Genomic DNA, 25,136 nt, shown 5'->3' with positions numbered 1-25,136 from the left:
TTTGGAACGTATTGTACTACGCCTGCGCAGTTCAGCAAGAGAAGGAGAGGGATACAAGAATCAGACCTCTCTCTCGGTTCGCGACCATCAATGTCAGACATCATTCCAGATATATAGAGTTCAGTGTGTTCGACAAATACCACATAATGATTTCTGAGAAGGTGTAAATTACGTAGAAAACTGTAGACGTAAATTACTAGGTCTAGTGACAAAACGCTGCCATGGGACTACAGCCTTAGGGTGGCGTATAGGCGCTTCCGTATAATATCAGGCCCTTCCCTACGGAAGCGCCTACAAGTCACCAGCGAACTATCTTGTTCGCGTCACATTTTTAGCTGTGAAACCGAGGAACGCGTTCGATGGTTTCGCTGTTTCCTTGTTTTTGAGTGACGATAAAACACACTGTACGATTCGATAGTTCGATGGTTCTCTGGTTTTACTTAGTTCTATCGTTATCGAAGTCTAAATTTTGTATTAAAAAAATAAATTTAAATTTAAAAACCGAAATATAATAATATATTTAAATTATATATTATTATATTTCGGTTTTTAAATTTAAATTTATTTTTTTAATACAAAATTTAGACTTCGATAACGATAGAACTAAGTAAAACCAGAGAACCATCGAACTATCGAATCGTACAGTGTGTTTTATCGTCACTCAAAAACAAGGAAACAGCGAAACCATCGAACGCGTTCCTCGGTTTCACAGCTAAAAATGTGACGCGAACAAGATAGTTCGCTGGTGACTCGTAGGCGCTTCCGTACTTTCCAGAATGGAGCTAAACGCAAACGCGACGCATCGCAATGCTAGGTCCATTCCACAATAGCTAAACGCAAAGTTAAAGCGCACGCAAAGATGACGCGCGCGTTGGTTTGGTTGGTTAGAACCAACGCGCGCGTCATCTTTGCGTGCGCTTTAACTTTGCGTTTAGCTATTGTGGAATGGACCCTAAGCAAATGAGGATGCGTCGCGTTTGCGTTGCGTTTAGCTCCATTCTGAAAGGCCTTTCTCCAATAGGAACCTAAACTTTTGCGTTGCGTGACTGACGCGTTGATTTTAGCATTGGTTGCCAATAGCAACCGACGCAATGCATACGCAACGCAAGAGTTTAGGATCCTATTGGAGAAAGGCCTTAAGTAGTCCTCCAGTTATCGGCCATGTTGAATTTGCCCCACTAAACTTGAACTAGTTTTTTATTTACGCATGCGTCATGGCGCCACGCGATACAACACGCGATCGTCTTGCGCAGTGTTGATTGGGAGATGCCGATGATTTTTTTGGTGTTTTCGCCTATCGTCGTCTCATGTGTCCGTTCTATTCAAGTTCGTCTAGTTTTAGATTTTATCTTTGTTAGTGAAATAAAGTTAGAAAGACAAGAAAGATTAATTATACCCGTATTTAATGGAATGGTCTATTATTATAAGTCGAGTCAAACGTAGTTTGTAGTTTTTAAAATTAAGTTTCAATTTCATTATTGGCAAAGTTTTATGTGAATTATTTCTATAATAAATGCAACTCCAAAATCCGGTATTTTTTAAATCCATATTTGTTATAGTTAACTGTTTAAATTGTGTCTAAAAGTATTGGGAAAAATTGTATTTCATTTAATTTTAATTATTACACGTTAAATATGAAATTAGAAGTAGAATATTTGAAACAGGAGCATCTCACTGGCTTCGAAAATTATAAAGTAAGTAATCTCAAAATTTAAGGTACAATGTTTTCCTTTTAGTTTATTTGCAATAATATGTATAACCTCAAATTTTTCGAGAATTAGAAGTTTTCAATATTTTTTAAAGTCAATAAAAAAAACATTTTTTTTGTAAACAAAAAATAAGTATTAAAGAAAATTGCAATTTATTTTTCTTAATGTAGGTATTATTTTATTTGTAAATAAATTAAAGAAATTCTCTTACTATAGAAAAACAATCTTTCTAAAAGACGTAAAATAATGTGAATATCACTTATGATAATATTTGAAAACGTGTTTTTTTTATTATAATATTCATTTTTCTTATGAATCACTTTACATAACTGTGTTTAAAATATTTAAATGAATGATTTTTAAAATCTGTTTTAAAAAAATTGGAATTATTTAACAATATAAAATTTTTAATTATAATTAAAGTGAATATAGAAATATTATGTAATAATTACAATTTCGACCAATGCCGATTGTAAAAAAATCAAATTAAACATTTTTTAATTTAAAAAAAATTGGGACAATTTTTTAATTTCACAACAAAAAATTTACTATTCGAAAGAGGAGAAATTTTTCGAAAATGTATTAATCAAAAATTTGTATCTTTTATTGCAAGATAGTTACAAAAAAATAAAAAGATGCAAGTTTTAGTCTGATCTGAGAATTTTTTTCAATTGTATCTCTTAAAGAATTTTGCTCTATAAATAAAAGTAAAAATAAAATAAAAGTTTGTTAAATTTATTGCAAATTCTATAATTTTTTGCTTACAAAAATTTTTTTTTATAATAATATATTTTTTGCCGCTGAATCCGAATTCAAAGTCAGAATTGTCCGTTTGGCTCAAATTTTGAGCTAAACTCAAAAAACTGCTAAAAAACACGAATTAAAGTGGTTCTTCGGCTAATGAATTTTCTATGAATTAGGATTCCTATCTTAAACATACAACAGTGATACATTTAATTTAATTTCTTAAAAAGTTTTCTATCAATTTTTCTTTAAAAACTAGTATATTGTAGAATGGAATTAATAGAATAATATAAATAAATAAAAAAGTTAGGTTATTTATACATTTTTCAAGAGAGTCAAGTATATTACTCGCTTGAGAATGAGAGAGAAAGCACGAAAGTGAAGTGAGCTGTTGATTAGTATAAACTACTCGCAAGGAACTGAGCACCACTGGAGCCGGAGAACTTCCTTAAAGTCAAAAAAGTCAATTTTTTTCTGTTACACTAATTTAGTTTTTTCGCATACATTTTTTTCCACTGAATTCTAATTTGAAGTCAAATTTGTCACATTGGCTCAAAATTTTTGAGAATTTAAAAAACTGCGGAAAATTTTGTGCAATGACACTACGCTATAGTATTGACTTACTTAAATTGTTTGTCAGTGATATCGGAAGTGAATTTCCGACAAGGATATCCGAAGCTTAAGATAGAAAAAATAGTTTCATTTTTGTTGCACCTCAAAATAAATCCATGCTACATGACATAGAATCTGTTTGGCTCATTTTTGATGCGTATGAAATTGAATGTGAGTTTTATACTCATTTTGATACCAGGTTTTTTTAAAGGAGGTAAATTTAAAATCCAGATTCGAAATAAATAGGAAAATTATATCATTGTAATAGAATTAGGTTTAGACCAAAAAATTCTCTTTTACATTTGCATATTTTAACATGTTTTGAATTTTGCTTAAAATTTTGAGCTAATCTGACAATTCTGACTTCGAATTCGGATTCAGCGGGTGAAAAATACATGGGAATACATTAGTGTAGTGTCTGGGCCAAAAAAATTTTCCTTTTTTTAAATTTAAATTGTTTTCTTAAGCAGTTTTTTGAGTTTAGCTCAAAATTTGAGCCAATTGGGCAATTGTGACTTTGAATTCGGATTCAGCGGGAAAAAATACATGGAAATATACTATTGTAGTGATATAATTTTTTTTTTTATTTTTGACTTTAATTAGTTTTTTTGAGTATAACTCAAAAACAATAGCCAATCTGACTATTCTGACTTCGGATTCGGATTCAGCAACGAAAAATACATCGGAATACACTAGTGTAGTGTCTCGGCCAAAACACTTTTTCTTGTGTGCCTGTGAAATTAAAAAGTCTTTAGTAAACTAAAATTTGTTAAGTAAAACCAACGTTTAACAAGTTTAACAAAATACGAAGCTGAAGTACGCAATGTTTATGATAAACGATTTTTAAAGAAAAAATTTTTCAAAATTAAAAATTGCATAATTTTTTGCCTAAAAACTATATGCGGTCTTTTACAAGTTTTGTCAACTGGGAAAGTAATTCCATTTTCGATGAATTTATTTAGAATTATTTTATTACTTTATTTTAAAATAACAATTTTGAAGATATTTAATTACAAGGATATGTAAAAACATATTTGACCGAATTTAAAATGTGGACTATAAATTTCACTTAGAATTCCCCATGTATATTACTATTAGTATATAATTATTAAATCATAAAAATTAATTATAATTATTTATTTTTAAGATAAATTATAACACTAAGAAATATTCTTTTTTTACAGTATAGTTGTATGGACACCAGTCCTATTAGCATTTACATCACACATCCGTTTTGGAACAAAGTTGTTCAGGTAAATATTATGTAAATTTAGTTGAATGAAAATTTCTGATATATATACATATGTTACGGTAAATGCACGAAAATCGGTAAATGTGCACATTGACCCGGCTATTTGGTGAATGTGAGAAATTTTTAAATTAATGAAAAAATTACGTACATTTACCAGCGTTGGTTGGTAAATATTGATAATTTATTTTATAAACATTTCAATGAGATACAAATTAAACTTATACAAAGAGAACAAAGTTTATATTGAAAATCTCATTGTCAGTGATTATTCTTTCAGTTTGCTTTTGATAGCAAAATTGTTAGTTTAATTAAATTTTAATTTTAATTACGTGAAATAAAAATGAGTGAATGTGTTGAAATGAAGAAAAATTTATTGAATTGGTAGAAAATATTATAAATGCAAAAAATAATAATTCTTTCTATTTATCCAAGGAAGAATATATTGAAATTGTGCAAACAACGTTTAACAAAATATCAACATTTACCAACTAGATTGGTAAATGTGCACATTTACCGTAACATATATACACACTTCAAAAATTGATTAATTAATACTTTATTTTTTATTCAAATTTCTTTGTGATAAAACTTATTAAAAATAAAAAAATAAAATAATGTAAAATACGATACCTAAAGGAAAAGGAAAATTAATAATAAATTTTTTTTTAAAATGGTGTATTAAGATATTTTTAAATTTTTGATAAGAACCATTCAAAATTACGAATCAAAAACTATATAACACTTTATTTTAATTTCTTATGAAAATTTTACTTGAAATGACCCTTATGCGGGCTATATGAACGTTACAATTTTATATTAGTTAGATTTCGTGAGAGAATGGATATTACATCATAAAAGCTAGCCTGTGAAAATTCTTTGGGGTAATGGGAGAATTATTTCAGCCAGCAGAGTTTCGTTACCTCGAAATATGGTTTTTCTTATTTCTTTGAAAATTAAAAAAGATTCATTTATAAAATTTGATATTGTTGCATATTTAATTGATAAGAATCCATATTTGTGTTATATTGATTAAAATATGTTACTATTGGATATTTTAATACTAAAGAAGCTGTAAGTTTTTTTTATGTCTTAAATTGTAAAATGGTCATCTGTCGAGAACTATTGACAAAATAAAAAAATATTCAAAAAAAATATAAATTATATCATTCTATTGTAATTTCCAAGTAAGAGCCCACAGGTTTACTCATTTTCTTCAAGGGGCTTTGATTTCCCTACCTTCCTCTATAAGTGTAATAATTGCTTGTAATTTTGTTATTATTGGTTCTATTTTTTTTTATTCTGTTTTCATTTTGCTGAAAATATGGAATGTGTTAATTAATAATTTCTTGTCACATGTTGATTTTTCCTTTTGAAATGAAAACAAGTCACTTTTGAAGAAATAAATATATGTAGACGTCCGCATGAAAAGGGCCCACTTTGACTCTCTGCTGATAAACCAAAAGGTTTAAAAATTTTTTTTGCTTCCGGTTTTGAAAATTTGTAATGAGAATCCGACAATGACATTTTCTAAAAAATACAAGTTTTAATCATTGAACAGGTTTTTTTAAACGAAAAAAAAGAAGCACATGCCGCGCACGGTGAGCTTAAATAAATTATCAAATATCAAAACAACCACGATTTTCTTTCAGGATTGTATTCTGGGCTAAATTTGAGAAATTTAATTTTTCCTTTAAAATCGCATAAATTTTTAAAAGTTTGTGCCACAATAACACCTCCCAAAAATGCAAAATCGGGGAAAAATCATTAGAAAATGTTTATTAATATTTTTTATAGTATTTTTTGCAAGATTTTTTATTTACAACTTAAACAAATATTATTAATTGTATTTTTAGATCATTTGCAATTTGTTTAAACAAATTATTGTTGCTATTTCAAAACTAGTGTTTAAATGTATCTACAAAGTTGCTTTTCCCTTTAATTTTGCAAGTAATTCTGCTGTATATAACTGAAATAGTATCTTAAATTTAAAACCTAATTTTCCACAATAATTGTTTAAACAATTCAATTTTTTTTATCAATTTAATACTTTTGGAATTTAAAGGAAAATTCAAATTTTTTCAAAAAGGGCTTGATGGATTTTGATTTTTGCTCGGAATATCTTCTTGTTTGTCCTAGAATACAATCCTGAAAGAAAATCGTGATTCTTTTAATTTTTAATAATAATTAATTTAAGCACACCATGCGCATCTTATTCTATGCACCGAAATTTTTTTAAATTAAAAATAACAATTTTTATGTTTAATTTATTATAAAATTAATTTTTTTTTTGAAAATTGCTTAAAGGGGCACTACCTTATAGTAAATTGAACTTAATAACATTTTTAATTGTTAATAAATAGTAATTACATTACGTTTTTGTTAAATTTTTATTTAATTTATTTATTTAATAATTAATATTGAGTGCTAAACACGAATATGATGATGGACTTTTTCATATTTTATAGTCAAAAAATTGTACAAGCTTTTTTTTGAAAACAGTGATTGTTAAAAAACTGTTTGAAAACTTTACGTTTTAGCTAGGTACAAGTTTGCTGTGTATTATAGGTATATAGTATTTAAATTTCAGATAGGGTCAGTTTGGAAAAATGGGGACAAGAAGTGTTGGAGCTTAATTTACAGTTTTAAAATTAAGTTCAACGTAAATATTTTAACCTCAAATCACCGACAAGAGGTATTGCCAAACTTTTATCTTGACAATTGGCAGCAAGATAAAAAAAGTTATCGCTCAATGCATAAAAACTTGAAAATTAAAGTCAAACTGTTTCAGTATTTTGTCTCGCATTTCAAAGAAAACAGATTTAAAAATCATACAAAATTTTTTTCTTATTCCTTATGACTTCCATAACAGAAATTCACTTGAATTTTTGTCAATTTGGTTAATAATAACAAGCTGTCCTCATTCACCCCGAGTTTTCAAATTCTTTGGCTAAATGGGGACAGCTTGTTATTATTAACCAAATTGACAAAAATCAAAAATTCAAGTGAATTTCTGTAATGGAAATCATAAGGAATATGAAAAAATTTTTGTATGATTTTAAGCCATATTATAATTTTTTTTCAAGTTTTTTCATCCCTTAATACAGTAATATACTTAACGAAACTTTTTTCTTAAACCTTTCTTAGAAACTATGCTGTCCTCATTTACCCCAAATTTTAGGAAATTTTCTAAATCTTGGGGTAAATGGGGACAGTTACTTTCATGCGTTTAATGCTTATCTAAATTTTTTCTGCTTCATAAAATTAATCATGGGAATGTTAAATAACATTTTTTTTATAAAAAATCTTTTCATTTGATAAATAATGTCAAAATTGCTAAAAAAAACAAAAAATTGAAATAAAAATATTTATAGCAAAGAATGAGTTTTCGAAAAAACAAAAAGTTATATTATATTTTAAAATTAAAACGCAATGAATAAAATGGAACAAAAGCAACGCACACGATCGTTTGCGGTTATCGTAAGTGCTAGTTTCATAAACATGAGATACATAAAGGTTAAAAGATCTAGAGATTTGCTCATATACGTACAATACTAAAAGTTTACAGGTGTTTTATTTTTTTTTCTTTCTTTCTAGACCTAGAATATTTTTTTAACTGAAGACATATTGTTTTAGTTCTGTCCAAGATGGGTTGCTCCAAATGTGTTAACATTCTTGGGTTTTCTGTTTACTGCCTTGAATTTTGTCCTATTTGCCATTTACGATTACTACCTCTACGCATCTAGTGATGATCAACATGGATATCCATTAATTCCAAGATGGGTCTATGTTGCTGCTGCCTTCAATATTTTTATAGCACATACCCTTGGTAGGAAGATACATTAATTAATTTCTCGGAACGCAAAAATATTTCCCACACTGATTTTATGTTAGAATTTCTAAGGTTTCTAAATTAATAAGCTCGAATTTCTATGTTACCTAATTTACTGCAGTAGAATTTATATTCAATTCAATTTTTATATTTAAGAATTTTTATTGAACTGAATTCATAATTGAAGGAATTTTTATTTAGTCGAACTTTTATAAAACAAATTTTCTTGTTTACCAAATTTCCATTTAATATAATTTCTATGAATCTACACGGAGAGAAAAATCTGCCTTTTATAGTATGAAATAGATTGCTGCTATTTTTCTGTAAACTTTTCATACTAATAGAGCAAAGATTTGAGAATTTTTAGTATAGTATTTGTCCGTACTAAAAAAGCATAGTATATATGCTTCTATAGTACAAAACATGTAGTTTAATAGCAACAACGCCATGCGAAGATCGCACATAACATCATCCTACTATGTTTGCATAAGTTCTATGCTTTTTCGGGGATAGACTCTTGCAACTGGCGATTAGGCCACGCCCACCTTTACTTAATTGGAACTGCCCTAATCGCCAGTTGCAAGAGTCTATCCCCGAAAAAGCATAGAACTTATGCAAAAATAGTAGGATGATGTTATGTGCGATCTTCGCATGGCGCCGTTGGATTAAAAGTATAATAAGTATGTAATAAGAGGCTATATGACAAACTTTATTAGCATAGACAAGTTTCATGCTAAAAAGACATACGATTGTACTATAATTACTCAAATTTCATGCCTATATAGCATAGAAAATTTCTGTGCATTAAATGTAAACCTTTCTATACTATAAAAGGCAGATTTTTCTCTCCGTGTATATTTGCAAAATTTCCATAATATAAAATCTTTATATGAAATAATTGTTCTTTAATATGGTTTTCATTTGGCAGAATATTCACTTAATAGAATTTGGATTTAGATGAATTCTCTTTTTAAAAAGTTTTATTTAATGGAACTTTTATTTAAATGAATTCCAATTTAACCAAATTTTCATTTAACAGAATTCTCATTTGTACGAATTGTCATTTCATGAAAATTTTAAAATGCCGAATTTTTATTTGACCGAAATTGCAAATGGTTAAACAAATATCCGGCAGAAAAATTTTGACGGGAATTTTAAATTAATTTATCACAATTTTTTTTTAATATTTCTTATTCGTTAATTTTAAAATTCGCGCAAAAAATTTACTGTTGGATATTTGTTCGGCTATTTGCAATTTCGGTCAAATAAAAATTTGATGATTTGATAATTCTCTGAAATGAAAATTCGTACTAATGAAACTTCTGACAAATAAATTTTTCCAAGAAATGGAAATTCTGCTATATATTTAAAAAATCGACTAAGTAGAAATTCTATTGAAAAAATTCTGCTGAATAATAATTCGTTTAAATAAAAAATGTCTTTATTGAAAATTAGGTTTCAGTTACAGTTAAGTAAAATATTGTTTAGTTAATATTTTGCTAAATGAAAATTAGATTAAAAATAATTCTGTAAAATTAAAACTTTGTATTATAAAAATTTTGCCAATTAAAAATTCTGTTAAATATAAATTTGTATATTAAATAAAAATACATTGAACTAGAGAATCTGTTGCATAAAAGTTCAACAAAATAAAAACTCATTTAAATATGAATTCAGTTGAATAAAAATTGTTAAATATGAAAATTCAATTCAATATAAATTCTACTTTATAAAATTCGTCAACATAGAAATTCGAGCTTATCAATTTCGAAACCGTGGAAATTCCAACAACGTGTTAAGAATATTCATGAGTCCCATTTTTCTCGAATTCTTCTTAACTTTGGAATTAAGGAAAAAATATCGTAAAAAAAAGAACGACTCTAGTTCGCAATTTTCAAAAAAAAAAATTTCAATTTTAGATGGCATCGATGGGAAACAGGCGCGACGAACACAAACATCAGGTCCATTAGGTGAACTTTTTGATCATGGATTGGACAGTTGGACAACAATGCCAATTGCCGTTTGTACATTCTCAATATTTGGACGAATGGAAAATAGTGTTACTCCATTGCGAATGTATTTTATTCTCTGGACTGTTTTTCTGAATTTTTACCTGAGTCATTGGGAAAAATATAATACTGGAGTTTTATTCTTGCCTTGGAGTTACGATGCATCCATGTTGGTTAGTATTTAATTTTTCTTTTTTTTTCACAACTTCCACTTGATTATTTCCACAGTATGTGGAATTTGTAATTAACTCTTTTTAATAGAAAAAAATTTGCGTGACACTAAATATAGGAAATAGAAATAAGATTATGTTTCAATACATATTTAACGATTGGGTAATTATTAAAACTGTATATATTTGCGTGTGAAGATTCATTGATATGCAAAAAACGATTGCAACTCTCTCATGGCACATTGATGATTAAATCATTTTTATGTGTGGAAATGACTAATGATTTTATTTATGTTGCGTAATAATTGCATATCATAGGAATGCTTTTATGGATGCGGAAAAAAGTTTCTTTTTTTAATCATTTTTGTTTGAGCATGAATTAAGCTAATTGAAATATGCCTTTTAAGGGGTTAAACCACTCTAAATCTTCAAAAAGGGGCCTAATTTTAATAATTTTTTTCAAGAAAAGTTTCAAAGTAATGAAAAATATGCTTATATTTCTTTATTGGGTACACTTTAAAGAGAAAAAAATATACTTCATAAACTATTTAAAAAAAAAAATATCAGGTGTACAGGTACGTAATGGAAACCCTTTCTGAGGTGAATTACTTCACGGCCGGAAAAGTTTTTTCTATAATTTTCATCCTAGAACAAAAAACAAATTTTTTTCTATTTTCACATCTCAAAAGCTAGCTTATTTTATATATTCTTAGGCACCTTTTAAAGGAAAAAAATGTTTAATTTTTTAAAAATTCTAGAGTGGTTTAACCTCTTAATTACTATTATTTCCAAAAATATTACCATCAGAGTAAACAATTCAGAAGTTAATAATAAAGCTTTAAAAATTAGTGACTTTAAATTGAGTAAGCGATGTATTTAAAGTATTTCAAAAATATTGTATTTTATGCTTCTTAAATAATCTCTCAATTAATTCCAGGTGATATTTTGACTTTTTCGGAGTAGGTGAACCGATTGCAATGAAGCTTTGGAATTTCGTTATATATAGTAAGACTAATTTTTAACGTAAATTGCAGCTTAAAATATTTGTTAGTTTACGAGATTTTATTAGTTGTAAAATTATAAAAAATTGTTCTGAAAGAGATTTATTTCTCTCATTTTCCTTGATATTTTAAAAAAAGGTAGACCTCAATCCTATTATTAGAACGGAAGATATAGCAGCTTAAAATTTTTTGTTATTATTGCAAATCTCGTAAACTAACAAATATTTTAAGCTGCAATTCACGTTAAATATTAGTCTTACTATATATAACAAAATTCCAAAGTTTCTTTACAATCGGTTAACCTACTCCGAAAAAGTCAAAATCTCACCTGGAATCGCACAATAATATATTAAAAAATAATAGTAAAGTAAGAAAAACATTTAAATATTAATCTATTCTGTAGGCTTTAAAATAATTTGATATAATTTTTGTAACTTTATTAAATTAGAATCTGAGACGTAAGACTTTGTTTTTAATACTAAAATTAATAAAAAATATTTATGTTTGTTTCAGATGACAACTGTACTCTTCCTTATAACTTATATCTTTGGTTACAAATTGTGGAAGATACAAGTTTGGGGTGATATTTATATTAGTGAATTGATAGAAATACTCTTGTACGTAAGTGCTATAGGATCAAGTGTTCCAGTCGTGCTGTGGAATATTTATAAGTAAGACTTAATTTGAATTTTCCAATTTTCAAACAAAACTGCTGCCAAGTTGAAGTATGAACTTCTTGTGTTCATTCCATGAAAACTTTGCTTCCTCATGGAAATTTTTTGTGATCAATTTATGGTAACTTATTTGGTATTATAATAATTTTAAAAAGGTGATAAGTTGTATTTTTTGGGCGTTTGCAGAGGTAGATTTTCAACATCAATAACTTCGTAATATTTTTTATAATAAAAGGTTCAATAATAGGTCAATTGATTCGATTTTAAAAATTCTCCAAGTTCATAATAATTTTAAAGTTACAAAAATATTTTTTAATAAATAACGCAAAAAGGCAGGTTTTTCAAAATTTTTCAATTTCAAAATGTTAATAACTCTCATAAATTAATTTTTCGATTTTTTGCAAAGACGTAAAGGTAAGAGAAAAAAAACAATCTTTCACTTTTTTAAAATTTAGACAAAGTTTCGGTGGCCTGGTTCGCCACCATCATTAGGTCACTTTAATAAAAAAATATATTTAAATAAATACAACACAAATTTAGAATTAAAATTACAACATTAAATAAAAAATTAATTTTTACCCAATTAAAATCAATAAATAAACATCATGTCAATAAATAAAATCAAATAAATAAACAAAATAGAACAAAAATATAAAATATTTAAATTTACAAATCACAAACATATTAATAGAAGTGATTAGTTAAACTGACTGAACCGATGACAATTTTCGCATTATATACAGACGATAGGGTCAATAACCAGCAATAGAAATATTATGAATTATAACCATTATTTCAATTTATTGAGCAAAGGAAAATACTAAGAAACTGTACATCTTCCTTCTTGTTAATAGTAAAATTATTGCATTTAATGTGAATCATCTCAGAAATTAATCGTTTTTTATAAGAAGTTTCATAATCTAAAATTTCTGCATCGTCAAAATTAAAAGAATGATTATATTCAACTGTATGTTTATTCACTACAGAGTCGAGGTTTTTGTTTTTATGTTCACCAATTCTTTTTCTCAAAGTACGTTTCGATTCACCAATACACGTGGCTGAGCATTTCAGTTTCTTGAATAAAAAATTGCAATTTTTTGAAAACTGAATCTTACACTCTTCTATTGACTCAGTAATTAATTTTTTTTTCTGTTTTCTGAAAAGAAATTTTCATCTATTAATTCACTGTGTAACCAAAAACTAATTAAAAAATTTAATTCACTAATACTGAATGAGAAACTCTCTGTTTGTAATATTAATTCAAAAAGAAAAAATTGGTTAATCAATTTAACTAATACTGTCATTCCTCAAGACGTTTGTGATGTCATTTCTCTGGAATAAAATTACAGTTGTACTAGACAAAATACTAAACATGTTTCAAAACAGGAAACTGTAAATATTATTAAAAATTTAGAATGCTCTATTTTCAATCTGAACATTAGTTCTGATTTCAAAAATGAGATTAGACAAAAAGTTAGTAATAGTGTTATTTCAAATCTGTCCAAAAAAAGTGTATCACCTTTGAAGACAAAAGTTTAGCCATTAAGTTAAATTCTACAAAAAGTTTCTTGAATGAAAATCTTGATATCTTTTTTACTAATTCTGACAAAGCAAATGTTTAGTTTGCATGAAGAAATCAGACTATATTGCTAAATCTAATGATTTACTTTCCGACCGACGCATTTACAAAGAAATTTTAACGAAAGGAGTTTTATCCAAATTACAATCAAGAACTTATATAATTCTTAAAAATCTATATGGCAATGATTTTCTTAAGTACAAATATCATAATAACCAGTTAACTATGATTAATACCTCTTTGGCAAAATTTTATGGTTTACCAAAAATCCATAAAGACAATGCACCTCTTCGCCCTATTATTACACTCATAAATAGTCAAACTCATTTTTTGGGTAAAATCATAACGATGAGTTAAAAACTGTAATTCCTTTACCAAAATCTCATGTAAACAATAGTTCGAGTTAAAAGAAAAATTGAAGAATATTACTGTACCACAAGATTTTGTTTTACTTTCTCCGGACGTTAGTTCACTTTTTACTAATATTCCATGCGATTTAGTTATACAGAGCCTCCATAGAAGACCTCGACTCAGTAGTGAATAAACATACAATTGAATATAATCATTCGTTTAATTTTGACGATGCAGAAATTTTAGATTATCGGTTCAGTCAGTTTAATTAATCACTTCTATTAATATGTTTGTGATTTGTAAATTTAAATATTTTTGTTTATTTATTTGATTATATTTATTGACGTGATATTTATTTATTGATTTTAATTGGGTAAAAATTAATTTTTTATTTAATGTTGTAATTTTAATTCTAAATTTGTGTTGTATTTATTTAAATATATTTTTTTATTAAAGTGACCTGATGATGGTAGCGAACCAGGCTACCGAAACGTTGTCTAAATTTTAAAAAAGTGAAAGACATTTTTTTTTTCATCTACCTTTACGTCTTTGCAAAAAATCGAAAAATTAATTTATTAGATAATAGTGGAAGAATATACTAAATATTAATGTTAATAACTGTTCTTAAAATAACAGTAGGATATTCTCTAATACGTCAAAAGATGCATTTTAAAAAAACTTTAGAGAACTAGATATAAATTTTTAGATATCTGAATTTCTGAGGTCGAAAAACATAAAGATACATAAAAAATTGAGTTCGAAAAATTTCAGTATTACAATGCTTCCTCCAGGAGGAAGCAATAGTTAATTTAAAACTGTTATAATTAATTTAATTTAATTTACAGATCTTATAGAGACAAAACTGGCAAAATGAGGACGTTCTGGGAAGCCGTGAGGCCCTTGGTGCCTTTGGTATTTCTTTTCGTCACAGCAACGATGTGGATTTTGCATTCTTCGAATGATATTTTAGAACAGGATCCTAGAATTGTTTTCTTTGCCATTGGAACGATATTTTCTAATATCTGCGTAAGTATTTTTATTGTTAATATTTTAAAACATACCCAAATACTTTTTTATTTGTAGATATCTTTTTTAAAGGAATGTATTTCATATACACCTATCTTTAACGAAGAAAAAGTTTGTCCCCGATCTTGAAAAAAAACTTAAATATTTTTAATCTTTGTTACCTAAATAAACAAAATTTCAAAGATTCAAAATCGTAACCGATCCTCCTGCATGACTTTTTATGTATTTATTGTTTTTTTTATGCATTATAATGAAAAATTGCTTCATTACGATGTGCATATCAGTTGAAATTACTAGTGCAATTTTTTTATACTTATTAAATGTAAAAATAATAATAACAACAATAATACATTACTATAATTTTTGGGAATAAAAGTTGGATAATCAATATTGTAATTTTAAATCCGTACTGTTAACAAAAATAATAAGAGAGTATTTTCCCTAGAACACCGCACATGTAAACATTAGATTATCCGAATTTTCTATCACTTCTTATTCTTATTAATATACGCAACATTAGTTACTGCTATTGCAATTTGTATTTGTATCGTGTAAGGAAATAAATGATAACAAGTTGGCTAAAATTAGTTCAAAGTTTCGTAGATGTAGTTGATTTATTTTTAATCACGGGTTTTGTCATGATTAAAATAGAAAGTTTGTGTCTAATGTGGTAAAAAAATTGTTTGCAAAGACGGTAATTTAAAAACTTTTTTCTTCACAGAAAGTCAAAAAAAGATCTTCCAAACTTTTATGAATAAAAGTTTTTCTTTAAATAATTTAAACTTTCCAACGATAGAATTGCCGTTAATACAGTCAACTCTCGATAATTAAACATTCGATAAGTTGAACTTCTCGATAATTTGAAGTAGGATGTCGGTCACTTCAAAAGCTCTCGATAATTTGAATAAAAAACCAATGGTTTTAAGTACACTCGATAATTAAAAGTCGTTTTTAAGCTAATTTGTCCTTGGAAGCTCTATAATTTGAAGTCAGTAATACCAAACATTCGATAATTTGAATTTTTGTCAGCTCAGGACGCTCCATAAATTGAAGTTAGTCAATTTAAACTTTTGATATTTTGAATTTCTTTAAAATATAATTTAATATTTTTTTCAGACCTATTGGGAACGGTGGTCTAGTAACAATCTAGTAACTTTGACCCATTCTCTCCCTCCATTTTGTTTTTTCTACTCTTTCTAACCTATTAATTGAAGAGAGACAAAGAAAGAAAATGGAGGGAGAGAATGGGTCCCCACCAGATGGCGTATTGCAGTTTAGCCGATCCCAATAGTGTCAATAGAAAATTTTCTAGATGAAACACGTTTAAGTGCATTTAAGCAATCCAAACTGTCATTAATTTGAATTTTCTCAAACTTCCTCTCCATAATTAAAACATTCGATAATTAAAACTCTCGATTATTTGAACTATTTTCAGTGCCCCTTGAAAATCAAATTATCGAGAGTCGACTGTATGTTCAGATAATATTTTTTGACAATTTACACACATGCTCGATACAGAATTTTGAATTATTTAAAGAAAAATTTCTATTCTCAAAATTTTTGACCAGCTTTTCTTGATTTTCTGTGATGAAAAAAGTTTCTAAATTACCGTCTTTGCAAATAATTTTTCTACCAAATAAGGCACAAATTTTTTTATATTTCAATCATGACAACAGGTGTGATTTAAATTGTAGTAATAAGTCATTTTTAAATAGATTAAAAATAAATCAACTACATCTACAAAACTTTGAACTAATTTTAGCCAACTTGTTATCATTTATTTTCTTACACGATACAAATACAAATTCCAATAGCAGTAACTAATGTCGCGTATATTAATAAGAATAAGAAGTGATAGAAAATTCGGATAATCTAATGTTTACATCTGGGGTGATCTGCACATCGTAATGAAGCAATTTTTCATTATAATGCATAAAAAAAACAATAAATACATAAAAAGTCATGCAGGAGGATCGGTTACGATTTTGAATCTTTGAAATTTTGTTTATTTAAGGTACAGAGATTCAAAATATATGAGTTTTTTTCGGCATCAAGGACCAACTTTTTCTTCATTTAAGACAGGTGTGCATAGGGATTCTCTCGCTACAGTTTGTCCTAAAAGAAATTCATAGGTATTTTGTTTTTAATTCAAAAATTAATTAAATTTTAATTATATTTTGTAAAATAAGTCGAAAAAGTCATACAATCCGAGGTCTGCATTAACAAATAGTTGATGTAATTGACTGAAAAATGACCTATTTAACCAGTAATTTGCATATTTTGACCACTGTGAACCACTCCTTTACTGTTAATTTTTAAAAAATGTGTATTTATCGTTTTTTTTTTAAAATTTTTCTTTTAGTGTCGATTGATAGTATCGCAAATGAGTAATACCCGGTGCGAAGTGTTACCTTGGATACTGTTTCCTGTTGCAGTAGCGTCTCTGTTCTCCTTTATCTCGCCTAGTTTAGATCTGCAGTCCATGTATTTAGTATCTGCAATTGCATTTGTAGCACACATTCATTATGGAACGTGTGTAGTAAGTATTTCAATTAACTTTCCTTTTATTTAGCACAACTTTTTTTATATTTCTTTTTACATTAATATCTTTTTCAGGTTCGACAAATGTGCCGACACTTCCGAATCAAGACATTTTCAATAAAAAATCATTCAGATTGATTGCTTGCCGACAATATATGTTAAAATCGAAAACGGAAAAATTAAAAGCGAGTCGGAAAAAAGAGGAAAAGATCTGAAATAAGCCTAATAATAATTAAATTAAGCGCCAATTAAGAGCTTAATTTCATTCCAATTCACTAATTTTAATTCCGTTTCTGTACAATATATACATATAAATATATTTCAAATACTCGTGACACATTAACTTAAAAAAATATATTATTTAAAACTTTTTAATGAATTGTTTTCTCTAGTCGATATTTTTACTTCTTCACTGGCAATTTAAATAAGAAAAATTACTTTTGGCTCGTGTTTAGATATTGATAGTGTAACCCTTTCGGTTTTAACATATATTGTCACAATTATAGAATTATTTATTATTATTATACACAAAATGGTGAAATGTAATTTCTTCGATACTGGCAAAAATATATTTTATGTCGAAATATTTTTGCAAGTTCGAAGAAATTACAGAAAAGAAGAAAATATTCGAGAGACGGTGAATGAATTCTCATGAGACTATTGACAGTTGTGAATGATAATTTTCTCAATGATCTGTGACACCGTTTCGATTAATTTTGGAATTTTCTTTATGAAAATTCAGGTCGAGATTTTTTTTTCTTTTGTAAACTGAAATATAAGATTTTATATTTGAGTTTCTAGTCATGCCTGTCGATGTTCTCATTTAACTAACATAATAAATGCATTTTTATTAAATAATGTGTAGGGAAGAAAATGATTATTTTTTTGAAGATTGAAGTTTTGAATGAATTCGAGCGCGAATATAAATTTTAGGGATCTCCGACTAGTGTCTGATCCATTCCTCAAAATTCGTGCTCGTTTATTTTGATTATTAATAATAAATAATTGAAGTGAGACCCTCGGCGGCCAGTAAAATATAGTCTTAAGAACATTCGACCAGCATATCTCATTTTTTTTTTTTTTTTTTTTATTTTATTTTATTAAATTTAGTGTAAATTTTTTTTAAGCGCCACCAAAATGTCAAAAGTTGCTTCATTTATTTTTTTTTGACATCGATGTACTTTTTACAATATTATTGTGTACTTTTAAATTTATAAAGAACGCGAATTGTTTATGTCATATGTATGTATGTATGTGGCATTTTCAGACGGCATTTCAAAATAAATCGCATAATTTATCAAATAACTCTTTAAAAAAAAATAAAATTGCAACTACGAAAATATGTACAAACTAGTTATGAATTGTGTATGTGTGTGTGTGTATAATGTAAGTAAATACTTACACACATTTATCATGTGAACGAAAAGAAAAAAAAGTCAAATGTATGTACATAAAGAATACATAATATTAATTTTTACCAAAAACATTGTTCTCTTTTTATTTAGTATTTAAAAACAGAACATAATCCTTATTTCTATATAACTAAGAAAATAACTTTAAAAGAATACAAACTATTTATTCATATTTTCTCGATTCTTTAGATATTCCTCTTTAATTTGTTTTCGTTCATTGGGATACGGTAATTCAGGTTTAATTCCTCGTGATCTCCTTTCTCTTCTTAATTCGTCCTTTAAAAAAATTTATTTTAGAAATTTAATTTAACTAAATTTGAATTATTTAACAGTAGAATGTTCATTTCATCAATTTTTCATTTTTGTTTGTTATTGATTAACTTTTCAATTTCACCAAATTCTCATTTTGTTTTTATTTTTATCGCAGTTTTTGATATTGTATCATGCAAAAAGTATTATTTAAGTTCTGAGAATCATAAAAAATTTCTTGAATTTTGTAATGAAAAATTTGTAGAAACCTTAAATTAGTCAAAATTCCTGAAGTTTTACAGCAAATTTTCGAGTTTACTGTATTTAGTTGAGCATATTAAACAATTCAAAGGATTTTTTTTTAAATCGAATTTCCCTTAGTTATAAACAATTAAAGTTTTTTACAGTCTCTATAATTATTCAATAATATAATAATTAAAAAAAATATATCTTCCATTCACGTTTGTAAACTGCTTTTTTAGTAACAAGTTTACCGATTCACAGAGAGGATTTTTTAATTTAAAGAACTTATTTTTAGAAGACAAAAAATACATGGTTTTTCACACTATTTTGACAACGGTCTACTTTGAAAGCTTATACCTTATTCAATAATAATCCTATCAGTATGCGAAATTTTTTCTATAATATTTAAACCCTTCTGAAACATAATATTAAAAAAAATACGCTTATTTCATTAACTTTTCGAGATTATTTAAAACAAAGTTAAAAAGTTATCTCTTCAACAAATAAACGCACAGATTTGAAACAAATTGCAAATTGTATAATAAGAGATTCTGTTAACGAAACAAAAATCAAAAATTGTTTAAAAAATTTTTCCAAAGATTTATTCATTAAATTTTTTTCCGTTTTTTGCTTTATTACTCCCATTAAAGCAAGGTGCAGGTCCATTTTTGCCGATACCCTTGCTGAATTACTTAAAAGAGGTTCTTAAAGTTGTAAATAAAAAGTAAGAATAGAAAAATTGTGAAAAAAGTGACGGTAGTATACTACTGTTATTCAGAGCCCTGCCTTTGACAAAAAGGTTCATCACGGTCTGCACCTTGCTTTAATGGGAATAATAAAGCAAAAAACGGAAAATATTTTCATTTAACAGAATCTTTTATTACACAATTTGCAATTTGTTTCAAATCTGTGCGTTTATTTGTTGAAGAGATAACTTTTTAACTTTGTTTTAAATAATCTCGAAAAGTTAATGAAATAAGCGTATTTTTTTTAATATTATGTTTCAGAAGGGTTTAAATATTATAGAAAAAATTTCGCATACTGATAGGATTATTATTGAATAAGGTATAAGCTTTCAAAGTAGACCGTTGTCAAAATGGTGTGAAAAACCATGTATTTTTGTCTTCTAAAATCCATAAGTGATGCAAAAAATTTTTCTGCTTTTTGCAATTTCGTATAGTAACGTAGGAATAGTTTAGCGGCTAATTCCAGGTTGTCTCAATGAAATGCGATTTTTTTTACCTGTGTTATAAGTTTTCAAAGAGAGGAGCCTATTACTTTTGACCCGATAGTAGAATATGTTTTTCAGATGTATACAAATAGGGATTTTACATATTGTCAACTAAATACAGAAAACTCGAAAATTTGCTGTTACATTTCAGGAATTTCGACTGATATAAATGATCAAAATTTTTAATTATTATAGTAAAAGTTTAATTTGAAAAGCATTACGTGTAGAGTGGACTTTGTATACATAAATAAATACACAGGGTGTTCAAAGAGTATGGAAACCTGCAAATATCTCGAAAAGTACTAATTTTCGTGACCAATGTGAGACCCTACAGTGAAAAAAAAGTATCACGAAAATTGGTACTATTCGAGATATTTGCAAGTTTCCCTACTTTTTGAACACTCTGCATATGAATTAATAATTATTAATTTACCCAGAATTCTCTGCAGATTTTAACATTTATGAAAAAATCATAGCATTTTTCTTGATTGTAATCGTTATTCTTTAAACACTTCAATGATAAAACTTCTTCCTGTCAAAAAAATAAAACATTTATTGTATTATGAGAACAGAATGTTAGATATACCTAATTTTTGAAATTTTAAAAATGATTAAATATTATTTCATAAAAAAAATGAATAAAATTATTAAAATAAACGTACTTTAAAACACGGATTATACCTTTCTCGGTATTCACGATTTTTTTCACTAAGTTTATGCATATCCCTCATGTTTGAGTTTGTATTATCTTTTAATACAGTGTTTTAGAAAGATCAAGAAGAAGCTAGTCTTCTTATATAATATAAACGATAATTTTATAGTGTTTATAATATATACTATCTTAATAAACGTGAATTATCTTGTTTTCAATGTTTTGCATGCTTTGTTATTGTTATTGGTTATATTTTTTTAGCAAAACTTGTGACATTTATTGCCATAAAGCCTCGTCACAGTGACGTCGTGAATAGTAAAGGCACGGTCCAGGGTTGCGCAGTTACGCGTAACTCGAGGTTGTCTACGTAGATTACGTAGAATAAGTAATCTACGTAGACAGGTGTAGAAAACCCATATGTAATTTACATTTCAAATATGGCGTCTACTAAAGAGTGAATAAACACGTGAAAAAACGGAAAACATAACTCCTTTACTCTTTACCCTAATATCAATTATTGTTTAATATTTATTGTTGGTCACAGTTTTAAAATAATTAAAATATTTTAAAATATCCTTAAAAAAGAAATGTGCCTGATTGTCAATACCATACAAAGTTTTAAACTTTGAACACATAAAATTAGACGAAAAAGCAGTTGTAAACTATTTATTTTGCGAAAACGAGTTTAATAAGCAAAGAAATGTTACAAACATTCTTCTTTATATCAAATAAAATGGTAATTAATATTTGTTTTAAACCAAATTTTACAATTTCAATAAACTAATTAAAATGAAATTTTATTTCCGAATTGCCTCTGCATATATATATTTATTAATTATGTATTGCGTTTGTATAGAAGAATATGCCAAAATGAATCGCGAAGTTCTAATAAGCAGGTTACTGCAACTTATTTGTATATTTCTTTGACCGGCTGTCACATTCACATATCTTGGTTTGCTTTTGAGGTTATGTTGCAATGTTCGACAAATACCACATAACGATTTATAAGAAGGTGTAAATTACGTAGAAAAGTGTAGACGTAAATTACTAGGTAATCTACGCGTAAAGAACTACGTAAATTACCTTAGGTAGTTTACGTACCCAACCCTGGCACGGTCACAGCCCTGCGGAAGCGCCTATTATGGAGCGGTCACACCTCGGCTGCAGGAGCAGTTGCCCATGGCAACCGTGTAAGAGTAAGAGATATAGAAGATTTTCCATCTCTCTTACTCTTACATGGTTGCCATTGGCAACTGCTCCAGCAGGCGAGGTGTGACCGCTCCATTAGGATCTGTCACTTGTGACGTCAGAGTCAATTCTAGATGTGACGTCAGAGGCCTGGAGGGACAACAAACAGACCATAGAGTACTATAAGGAGACCGAACGACCATGTTAAATCTGCGTTAAAAGTGGACCAAATTTTGGTAACCGCTTAGTGTCATGAAAATACGTAATGGAACACTAGCGCCACTGATTGTGTTAAACTCAGCTGAACAGTCAGTCATTGTAAAAGTTTTAAAAATAAGTACACTGTAAAAAATCTTTTTGGAGATTGTACATTCACAATTTGTATTTGTGTTAAAATTTGTAAAATTACTATATTCAATAAGGTTATGTTACTACATTAAAAAAAGCACTTTTACCATTTTCTGTAAATTTACTACTTTCAAAGTGAGTAATATGTGAAACATAATTAGTTGTTGCATCCGTCACCTATTACCCACTTTGAAAGTAGTAAATTTACAGAAAATGGTAAAAGTGATTTTTTTAATGTAGTAACATAACCTTATTGAGTACAGAAATTTTACAAATTTTAATACAAATACAAATTGTGAATGTACAATCTCCAAAAAGATTTTTTACAGTCTAGCAATGTATTTTTGGGTTATGTTCAACGTACTTCTAATTTTTTCCACTGTTTACATACTACCCACGAGAGCGCTTGTGTTCCATTACGTATTTTCATGACACTAAGCTGTTACCAAAATATGGTCCACTTTCAATGTACGTCATTCGGTCTCCTTATACTACTCCATGAAACAGACGACACAATGTTATTCTTATGGGGAAGAAAATTAGTTTCCACTTTCATCAATTTTATTCATACTTTAAACATGGAAAACGTTTGTTGACATAATAAAATTAAAATGTGTGTTGATAATTAATTTTGTTATATATTTGATTCAATTGCATTGATAGATTCTGTGAATTCGTGATAAAATATAAATTTTGAGGTTAGTGGTGTTTATTTACTATAACTTAAAATCTTTTACTGCTGCGGTAATTCCCACTTAAAATATATATTTTATATCTTTTTAATAACATGCATACTGGATATTGTTTAATAATGTTGTTAAAATGTAAAATGTGATTAGTAAACAAACACCCCTAACCTCAAAATTTATATTTTATCACGAATTGAGGGAATCTATCAATGCAATTGAATCAAATATATAACAAAATTAATTATCAACACAAATTTTAATTTTATTATATGTCAACAAGCGTTTTCCATGTTTAAAGTATGAATAAAATTGATGAAAGTGGAAACAAATTTTCTTCCCCATAAGAATAACATTGTGTCGTCTGTTTGTTGTCCCTCCAGGCCTCTGACGTCATATCTTGAACTCGAAATATCTCGATGAACTGACACAGCCTAATTAGGTAGTTTAAGTTAGGTGGGAGAAAATACAAAATGGCGATTATCTGGTGCACAACTTTGCATTGGAAGTATATGGAATAAAATCTAATTTTTTGAATAACTCGCTCAAATGAAATTTTCAAATTTAAGTATATTATACGGAAGCGCCTACGAGTCACCAGCGAACTATCTTGTTCGCGTCACATTTTTAGCTGTGAAACCGAGGACCGCGTTCGATGGTTTCGCTGTTTCCTTGTTTTTGAGTGACGATAAAACACACTATACGGTTCGATAGTTCGATGGTTCTCTGTTTTTACTTAGTTCTATCGTTATCGAAGTCTAAATTTTGTATTAAAAAAATAAATTTAAATTTAAAAACCGAAATATAATAATATATTTAAATTATATATTTGAGATATATCAGATATCTTATAATGTGTGCCTAAAAAATTATTTTATTTAAAAATAATAGTACAAAATATTAATAGTATAGTACAAATATAAAATGCAAACAAATCAACTTACTTCAAAATAATATTTTGTACTATTATTTTTAAATAAAATAATTTTTTAGGCACACATTATAAGATATCTGATATATCTCAAATATATAATTTAAATATATTATTATATTTCGGTTTTTAAATTTAAATTTATTTTTTTAATACAAAATTTAGACTTCGATAACGATAGAACTAAGTAAAAAACCAGAGAACCATCGAACTATCGAATCGTACAGTGTGTTTTATCGTCACTCAAAAACAAGGAAACAGCGAAACCATCGAACGCGTTCCTCGGTTTCACAGCTAACGGAGCATTTACACCTTTGGTAAAAAAAATTTTTATTTTTGAATTTTCCGAAATACACAAACCTGATTGGTTGTTCACAATCTGATTGATAATGGACAACCAATCAGATCATTGCATTTCCGAAAATCAAAATAAAAAATTTTTTTTACCAAAGGTGTAAATGCTCCATAAAAATGTGACGCGAACAAGATAGTTCGCTGGTGACTTGTAGGCGCTTCCGTAATATTAGGATGTTCTTTTTTATTTTGGTAATTGTTTACGTCATGTTCACGTATATGTACTGTTAAATATTTTCTAATGGACCTGTACCAACAAAGAGGGGAATACAGGAATCAGACCTCTCTCTCGGCTCGCGACTTTCAATGGCACAGCCACAGCGCCCACAGCATTCCAGATATATA

The 25,136-nt window shown here is 27.6% G+C and overlaps 2 protein-coding genes across 2 annotated transcripts; one reads left to right on the top strand and one right to left on the bottom strand.

The window, feature by feature from the left end:
• Nucleotides 1–1,244: 1,244 nt before the first annotated feature.
• Nucleotides 1,245–18,983, top strand: LOC127289548 (ethanolaminephosphotransferase 1-like). The gene is made up of 8 exons (XM_051317536.1): nt 1,245–1,694; nt 4,250–4,318; nt 7,951–8,143; nt 10,066–10,328; nt 11,840–11,997; nt 14,776–14,956; nt 17,319–17,495; nt 17,573–18,983. Exons 1-8 carry the CDS (start codon nt 1,635–1,637, stop codon nt 17,633–17,635), a joined length of 1,164 nt encoding a protein of 387 aa, XP_051173493.1. The 5' UTR covers nt 1,245–1,634; the 3' UTR covers nt 17,636–18,983.
• Nucleotides 18,567–21,584, bottom strand: LOC127289549 (coiled-coil-helix-coiled-coil-helix domain-containing protein 7). Its single transcript, XM_051317537.1, has 3 exons — nt 21,295–21,584; nt 21,066–21,164; nt 18,567–19,185 (listed from the first exon to the last, which is right to left on the bottom strand). Exons 1-3 carry the CDS (start codon nt 21,361–21,363, stop codon nt 19,069–19,071), a joined length of 285 nt encoding a protein of 94 aa, XP_051173494.1. The 5' UTR covers nt 21,364–21,584; the 3' UTR covers nt 18,567–19,068.
• Between the last annotated feature and the right edge of the window lie 3,552 nt (nt 21,585–25,136).

The sequence above is a fragment of the Leptopilina boulardi genome, unplaced genomic scaffold (assembly GCF_019393585.1).
Source record: "Leptopilina boulardi isolate dan_hultmark-lab unplaced genomic scaffold, ZJU_Lbou_2.1 LbouV2_44, whole genome shotgun sequence".
NCBI classification, from domain to species: domain Eukaryota; kingdom Metazoa; phylum Arthropoda; class Insecta; order Hymenoptera; family Figitidae; genus Leptopilina; species Leptopilina boulardi.
Note: the sequence above shows the minus strand (reverse complement) of the source record. Positions and strands in the feature narration are given on the sequence as shown.

Coding starts and splice junctions, on each gene's coding strand:
- LOC127289548 (XM_051317536.1), top strand. CDS start 1,635: ATGAAATTAGAAGTAGAATATTTGAAACAGGAGCATCTCACTGGCTTC. Junction 14,957..17,318: donor CGATATTTTCTAATATCTGC/GTAAGTATTTTT, acceptor TTTTTCTTTTAG/TGTCGATTGATAGTATCGCA. Junction 17,496..17,572: donor TTCATTATGGAACGTGTGTA/GTAAGTATTTCA, acceptor TATCTTTTTCAG/GTTCGACAAATGTGCCGACA.
- LOC127289549 (XM_051317537.1), bottom strand. CDS start 21,363: ATGAGGGATATGCATAAACTTAGTGAAAAAAATCGTGAATACCGAGAA. Junction 21,165..21,294: donor GGTATAATCCGTGTTTTAAA/GTACGTTTATTT, acceptor TTTTTTTGACAG/GAAGAAGTTTTATCATTGAA. Junction 19,186..21,065: donor AAATCTGCAGAGAATTCTGG/GTAAATTAATAA, acceptor ATTTTTTTAAAG/GACGAATTAAGAAGAGAAAG.